The 7,966-nt window shown below is 39.7% G+C and overlaps 1 protein-coding gene across 1 annotated transcript; it reads right to left on the bottom strand.

Annotated features, from left to right (window-relative positions):
* Positions 1 to 223: 223 nt before the first annotated feature.
* On the bottom strand, positions 224 to 3,665 carry LOC115774195 (uncharacterized). The gene is made up of 4 exons (XM_030721349.1): positions 3,253 to 3,665; positions 1,735 to 2,807; positions 1,100 to 1,416; positions 224 to 959 (listed from the first exon to the last, which is right to left on the bottom strand). The coding sequence occupies exons 1-3, from the start codon at positions 3,490 to 3,492 to the stop codon at positions 1,104 to 1,106; spliced, it is 1,626 nt and encodes a 541-aa protein (XP_030577209.1). The 5' UTR covers positions 3,493 to 3,665; the 3' UTR covers positions 224 to 959; positions 1,100 to 1,103.
* Between the last annotated feature and the right edge of the window lie 4,301 nt (positions 3,666 to 7,966).

The following is a 7,966-nucleotide window of genomic DNA, read 5'->3' on the forward strand; positions in this document are numbered from 1 at the left end:
GGGATGTTATTTGAAGTTTTTTTATTCTAATCAATGTACTAAATCTATTATGTAGGAGATAAGCAGTGAAAAACAAAGATTAAAAATACCTCTACTTCCTGTTGCTTACATTATAAAAGGTGACTGCTTCCACACCTAAACAGAAAAAAAATCTGTAAATTGTCATAAATGACACATGAATTAAACACTCAAACTGATATACTGTATATTTTATTGGAATGTAAACAAGCATTATATGGATCATAAACATTTATACTTGATCCCAGGCCTACACTATACAGAACATTGTCAAAAAGAACCAAACCTTATAGGTTTAAGATAAAGACTACTGAACACATGGAGAGCAAAGTATAAATTTCCACTTAAGTGTTTCATTGACCTACAGTAATATTGCTGCAGTCAGACTGGCAATTGGTACTGCAGTAACAGACTTACTTAAGGAACTTCTGACAAAATGTTAATGTCAGTGCTTGTGCTCCACACATCAGAACTAGTAAATATCCCATCTGTTAAAGGCATTTTCTTGAACAGAAAGTCAATATAGCAAAACGTGAGCCCCTTCAAAATCAACAAAAACAAAAGTTGAAGGCACACACTACATAACTACCAAAATCTTCTGTTTAGCTTCAGCAACAGTTGATTTTCAAAGTTCTTTGAATCAAGGGATCCCCTTTTTGATGTAAAAATCAGTCCAGCAGTACTGAAAAGCCTCTCACAGGCAGCTGAGGCTGGCAGTGGTGTATTGAGCCTTAATGACATGTTGCACAGTGCTGGGAAAGACTTCAGTACATCCATTGTCTCAGCTGGGCAGCTCAGGTAGGACTCCAGCTGTTTGGCGTTTTCTTGGGAATGGGACTGCTTGATCAGAGAAAAGAAATCATCCTCTTCAGAGGAAGGGGAGGTCTCTCCTTGTTGCACCACAGGCTGTTCCTTCAGATGACTTTTAATATAGTCAAGGCCTATGTAACACACAACCAAAGAAGATGTTAACCATATTTTATGTTTTTAAATTAGTTTGTCACACAGTATAAGGGTTGTTTGTAAAAATTAATGTCACTTATTAATGTTATAGATACAGTAACATTCTAGTTTTACCTACCAAGTTAAAGGATGCATTCATCTTCTGTCCAGCATGTCTTAAACCTTGGGACAAGAATGGCAGCAGCAATTAACTCCGGGTCAGTAAGCATCTGTCCAAAACGCTTTTCAAGTCCTGCAAGAAGAGCATCCACCAAAGGACCACATAATTTGGAGGAAATGCGAAGGTGCTGGAGCTTGGTCTTGAGTAGTGTTACTGTAGGTACTAGCCATCCCATTTGCACACTGGCCTCTCCCTGAAGGACATCAACTGCCTTTGCAAATGGGCTCATGGTCTTCACATACTCTGCCAGAAAGGAAAGCTCAGCAGGTGTGAACCTGTTAGAAAAGAAACAAAGAAAAAAAAAAGGTAAAGAAAGAAATAAGAATGGAAACTGTCAAACACATTTACATGCTCACTGCATTTAGCTACTACTAAAACTGTTTCTAAAAGAAACCTACTCTAGGTGTCGTCATTGCCTGCTAATGAGGGTTTTTTTACATTTGTAAATATAAATTATGAAAATTGCATTATTTAGATAAAAATTATTTAGCACTTTTGACACATAGGACAGTATTATTTACCAATAATAGATGCATGAAAAAAATTACCCTTTTATTGCTGTCAATTTAAAAAATAAAGCTGTAGGTACATACATTGGAATTTTTAGTGCACTGAACACAGCTGTAATGGCTCCTTCTCCTTGTTCTTTCATAATCCTTATAATCCTCTCCACAGCCAGGAAAAGAGAATTCCACCTTGTCTCATTTGGCCTCAAGAGCTGGAGTTTGCATTTCTCTTTGATTATCTCTGCAGCTGTGGTAGATCTAGCACTCTTATTCCAGAGACTCCAACACTTCGAGAATGCAGAACGAGAGAGCCGCTTATAGACTGTATTGGCATTTGCTTCTGAGACATCGACTGTTGATACCAGGTTCAGAAGATGGCAGGCACAGCGATGGTGCTTGGGCAGTTGGTATTCCAGACCATAATCTTCGTCCAACATTGTTCCAGCTTCAACAAACTCAACATCCACAGTGTTTTCACTCTCTTCCTCTTCTTCACCACTCTCTCGTTCTCCTGTTTCAGTTGAACTTATCCCCTGAAGTTGTCCTGGATTGTTGTTTTCATCCACTTCACCGTAGATTCGAAATGCTTTTATAAAATTTGAGCCATTATCAGTTGTAGTGCGTACAATCTTTTCTCTGATGTTGTACTCTGTATGTATGCCATTCAGGGCAGCAGCAAGTGCAGAGAAGGTATGTGATCCTTTTAGTTGTTTGCATGCTAGAGCAGCACAGCATCGCTCCAGTGTTTCAGGCTCTATCCAGTGTGCTGTGACCCCAATGAAACTGCGTCTGTGTGCTGTCCAGCAATCAGTAGTGGTAGCGATGAACTCAATCTCACTCATGGCAGCCTTTAGATTATTCTTCATTTCCAAGGTTGCTTTTTCAACTCTATTTTTCACTGTACCACGAGACATTACAACCACATCTGGTTGTAAGTGATGTACAAGAGTCTTGAAACCCTGTTGTTCAACAATACTCAGAGGGTGCAGACCTTGGATAATGAAGTTAAGAATGGCTTCATCAACACTTCTCTGTGACAGGGTCTTGGTTTCCCACAGTTTAAGCTGCTTGGATGAAGGGCCTTCATCTAACTTTGATCTCCTTCTCACAGCAGTTGAAGTGAGGCTTTTGTACCTCTCCAGGTGATTCACATGCTTTCTCTAGCAGTAACAAGATTTCCATGCAGGCCACAGAAACAGAACAGAGAATAGGAGACAATTCAGCATATTACATTTTGAATTTATTATCATTTGAAAACCATTCTTTTATAGTCTTCTTAGTCTGCTGATTTAAATTGACAATTTAAATGCACTGAAAATGCATTCAAACTACTAAGGTTTCATAATATAAAGTTGTTTTGGTCATAAAATGAATACATTTTAAACAATGACGCGCTGGCACACAAAACTTTACACAGCAATGGCCCACGTGTTCAGGCAAGTTAAATTGCGGTCTTCAATCAATTTCAATACCGAGTTAGCACTAGCTTAGCCTTACTTTTTTAATGCTAGCAAACAAATAACATTCTCCCAAAGCATTCCTTACATTACAGACAAGTTTATTTTCAATAGGTTCTCTAATAACAATAAAAAAGACTCTCCTTACCTCGATATGTTTTTTCAAATTCGACGGGGAGTTCTTGAATGCCAGTAGTTCGTGTTTTTTCGGGAGACATAACTCACACCGCATTCTCCACGAGTCATTTTTGCTGCCGACGATTTGAAACATCTCCCGTAGGTAAGGCCACGGATGATTTAATGCTTCTTGCTCTCTGTCTGTTGAATCATCGTCATTTTCATTTTCTGTTATGCCATCGCTAACTGTACTATTCTCTGTGACCGACATGTCATAGCCTTTTGCTCATGCTTCGTGCACCTTGTGGCTTTCCTCTCGACATTGTCAACGTCAGTCACGTGTACATCAACAACCAATCATATTGACTTTTGTGTATTATCGTTCCCTCTGTTTAGAATCAAATCGTTTTGATGTTTGGGCACACACAGTGACGCAAAATAATCAATAACTCTTCGCTGATGCGTTAAACTGAAAGTAACGAGCCTGTTTTGAAAATGTAAGAAGTAGAAAGTACAGATACTTGTGTAAAAATGTAGGGAGTAAAAGTAAAAAGTCGTCCAAAAAAAAAATACTTAAGTAAAGTACAGATGCCCGAAAAATCTACTTAAGTACAGTAACGAAGTATTTGTACTTCGTTACTTCCCACCTCTGTATAGTACAGCTGCACAACGCTCGGCTTTGTCACTCACTGCAGCTGACATGACTGCTCAGTGCCGCTGAGTCATGTGACTGCAGACAACTAATCACAGCAGTGCAAGGACTCGGGAGAGGAGGGGGCGGAGCAAAGAGTGCCTGCATGAGAGGAGCTGTGTTTGCGCAGACATATCTGCTCCCTGATGAACAGGAGCAACACACTGAACTTACAGGAGACAAATAAACTAAAGCATCGATCCTATCACGCTAATATTGTTCAATACCAATACCAGCGTTGTGTTGATAATATCGATATTTTGAATCGATCCACCCACCACTAATTAGTATCATTACAGTATTATTACAGTATTAGAAGTTTTATTATCATTACAGTATTAGAAGCATTGGTATCATTAGAATATTAGAAGCGTTAGTATTATTACAGTATTAAAAGCGTTAGCCTTATTACAGTATTAGAAGCGTTAGCCTTATTACAGTATTAGAAGCGTTAGCCTTATTACAGTATTAGAAGCATTAGCATCATTACAGTATTAGAAGCGTTAGCCTTATTACAGTATTAGAAGCGTTAGAATCATTACAGTATTAGAAGCATTAGTATCATTACAGTATTAGAAGCATTAGCATCATTACAGTATTAGAAGCGTTAGTATCATTACAGTATTAGAAGCATTAGCATCATTACAGTATTAGAAGCATTAGCATCATTACAGTATTAGAAGCGTTAGCCTTATTACAGTATTAGAAGCGTTAGCATCATTACAGTATTAGAAGCATTAGCATCATTACAGTATTAGAAGCGTTAGCCTTATTACAGTATTAGAAGCGTTAGCCTTATTACAGTATTAGAAGCATTAGCATCATTACAGTATTAGAAGCGTTAGCCTTATTACAGTATTAGAAGCATTAGCATCATTACAGTATTAGAAGCGTTAGCCTTATTACAGTATTAGAAGCGTTAGCATCATTACAGTATTAGAAGCATTAGCATCATTACAGTATTAGAAGCGTTAGCCTTATTACAGTATTAGAAGCGTTAGCCTTATTACAGTATTAGAAGCATTAGCATCATTACAGTATTAGAAGCGTTAGCCTTATTACAGTATTAGAAGCATTAGTATCATTACAGTATTAGAAGCATTAGAATCATTACAGTATTAGAAGCATTAGTATCATTACAGTATTAGAAGCATTAGAATCATTACAGTATTAGAAGCATTAGCATCATTACAGTATCAGAAGCATTAGCATCATTACAGCATTATTACAGTATTAGAAGCATTAGTATTATTACAATATTAGAAGCATTAGCATCATTACAGTATTAGAAGCATTAGTATCATTACAGTATTAGAAGCATTAGAATCATTACAGTATTAGAAGCATTAGCATCATTACAGTATCAGAAGCATTAGCATCATTACAGCATTATTACAGTATTAGAAGCATTAGCATCATTATATTAACAAAAACAAACACTCATATTAGCCCAGAGTGAGGAGGCAGCGCAAGAATGAGCTCCAGTAAGTGGGAAAATATGGAAAAAATATAATAAAGAGTGGGAAAAAGAGAGCGCACTTACAGAATGGATCCGAGCTCACATAGTGGGTATGCACTATATGCAATGCATAGGGGCACCTTAAAAGAGGGGGGGCGCCAAAATGATGCGGCGAAATTATTTCTCTAGTTGCATTTTCTGTATTTAACAGCTGTGCATATGATATGATCAATAACAGAGGTACGGTGCTGATTAGGCGCCCCTGTGCTCCTTCACCCCCCTCCTCCTGTCGGCCCCCCATACACACACACACACACACACACACACATGTTTTTTTGTGATTGATGGAAAATAAAAGCCTGTAAAATAAGTCTTGCATTTTATAAGTCCATGAATGAGTGAGATCTGCACGCGCGCGTGTGTGTGTGTGTTGGGGGGGGGGGGGGGGGGGGGGGGGGGGCTCAGAAAGTAGCTGCGGTCTTGATGGGAGATGTATTAAAGGCATTCTGCAAGTGTGAAAGATGTGCTCACCATGCTGATTTAATTCAACGTGCTAATACTGAGAAGCACAAATGCACAAAACAAAACTGTGTACCCTTCTCTTCTCCAAAACACAATGAGACAAAACAAAGAATGAGCTATACTGCTGTTTAAAAGCGCCTCAGTTTTACACAGTGTTGTGGGTTGCCAGTTGGGCTTATTTTGGGCTTGTTTTCATAGAGCTGGTTGCTTGTTTCTATCACAAAATCTGGCAACACTGTTTACATCCATAATTAAGGCTGTAGTGAGAGAGTGGGAGAGGTTTAATATAATACTGAATGTGGCGTCTGTGACACACTTCAAAAGTGCCGCTGTTCGTGGACTTCTGCCAACAGTTACCATAATAACTGTGTATGGTAAATGGTAGATGGACTAGTTCTCATATAGTGCTTTTCTACTCTGAGCACTCAAAGTGCTTATACAATGTATTGCATGTGAAGCGCGAGCTCTGAGCTTTCAGAAGCTGTTTGAATGTTTCTGACAGGACTAACAGACGTGTAATTGCAGTAATTCAAAGTTCCTTTGATCAGCCACTTCATCGGCCGGTGTTAGAGGGTTAGGAGCATATGATGCGTTTATAAGCGTGTGGGAAGGGTTTATAAAGCCTTAATATAAATAATAAAATAAATATAACACCACTACTTCCCAGATTTTCACCTATGGCACCTAACCCCATGATATGTGAGGGGTCGCTGTATTTATCATTATTGTCTTATTGGTGAGGAGCATAGGTTCCAAACACTTTCACACACTATAATATTTTTAACCAAGGCCATATCGATGCCCTCTCAGTCCTCTGGCTTCTTTCCCTTCAATTATTTTCCTGTAGCAGTCATTTCCTCCTTACAGTGTTAGCTCCGTGTGCTCCAGCTGCCACAGCAGGACCAACATGGACAAAGAAGTCAGAGAAGCATGAACGTTGTTGGCATATGGCAGGCCATTTTAACATAAAATCCGTTTGTCTGACTATCCGTAATTACATTTCAGAGATCTAAAACTGGATTTTGACTATCTAGAATGGTAACTTAAGATATCTGCAATTACATTATGACTAGTAAGAATAATAATTCAAGATATCTTCAATTACATTTGATGAGTCAAAATTCCTTTCAAGATATCTCAAATTACGTCACCGGATTCGTCATTTAACGGCTCACACATCCCTAATTACAATTTAAGATATCTAAAACAGAATTATGACTAGTCAAAATTACGTTTTAGATATCTGAATTTTTTTTTTTTTTTTTTTTTTTAGCCTGTCATGTCTGGCATCTTTCACAATCGGAATGATGATCCGAATGCACTGATGTACCAAACATATTTGCTTTGACAAGAACAGCTCTATATGTTTCCTATAGGCTCTTCTTGTTAATGTTTGCAATTTTATTTTTATTTATTTATCTTTTTATTTAGTTATTCATGACAAGTCTGACAGGCAACAAGGAAGGGGCAAGAACAAGAGGTGGGGGGGAGCAAAGGGGGGGGGGGGGGGGGGGGGGGGGGGAAGAAAGGAGATAGAGAGAAAAAAAATAAATAAATAAATAAAAGGGGTTGATATACTCACACACACACACACACACACACATCCATACACACACCCATATGCACCTACATATACACACATACACACACACAAGTTTATTGTTCGTAGTAATGTGTGTGTATGCGCCTTTGTCATGCAATGTATTCGATAATGAGGGTGAGAAACTGCAACCATGCCCCCCGCGATCCAGAGGCAGATAGGGAAGGACCCAGGGGACCCAGGCCATCCACAGCACAGGAGCTCAGAAGACTTGGGGCCACACATCCCAATGGCAACCGCGTACACTCCCCAGAAGAGGAAGGAGGGAGGCCACAGACGGAACCCCCACAATCCAGGGGCTAGAGTCCAGAGAGCCAGAGACGACAGGCAGCCCACCCCCCCCGGCAGGCCGGCACCCCCAGCACGAGCCAGGCATGCGGCCCCCGAGGCCCCAAGCGCCCGAGAGCAGCCCGACACCCGGCAGAGCCCCCCCCACGCGCCAAAGAGGCCCAAGCCACCCCCAGGCCACGGCC

Source organism: Archocentrus centrarchus, chromosome 24 (genome assembly GCF_007364275.1).
Source record: "Archocentrus centrarchus isolate MPI-CPG fArcCen1 chromosome 24, fArcCen1, whole genome shotgun sequence".
In the NCBI taxonomy this organism is placed as follows: Eukaryota; Metazoa; Chordata; class Actinopteri; order Cichliformes; family Cichlidae; genus Archocentrus; species Archocentrus centrarchus.

Excerpts from the sequence above, each read along its gene's own strand:
- LOC115774195 (XM_030721349.1), bottom strand. The coding sequence starts at position 3,492 with ATGTCGGTCACAGAGAATAGTACAGTTAGCGATGGCATAACAGAAAAT. Across the intron at positions 2,808-3,252 it reads ATTTGAAAAAACATATCGAG|AGAAAGCATGTGAATCACCT; the intron begins GTAAGGAGAGTC and ends TGTTACTGCTAG. Across the intron at positions 1,417-1,734 it reads AGTGCACTAAAAATTCCAAT|GTTCACACCTGCTGAGCTTT; the intron begins GTATGTACCTAC and ends CTTTTCTAACAG.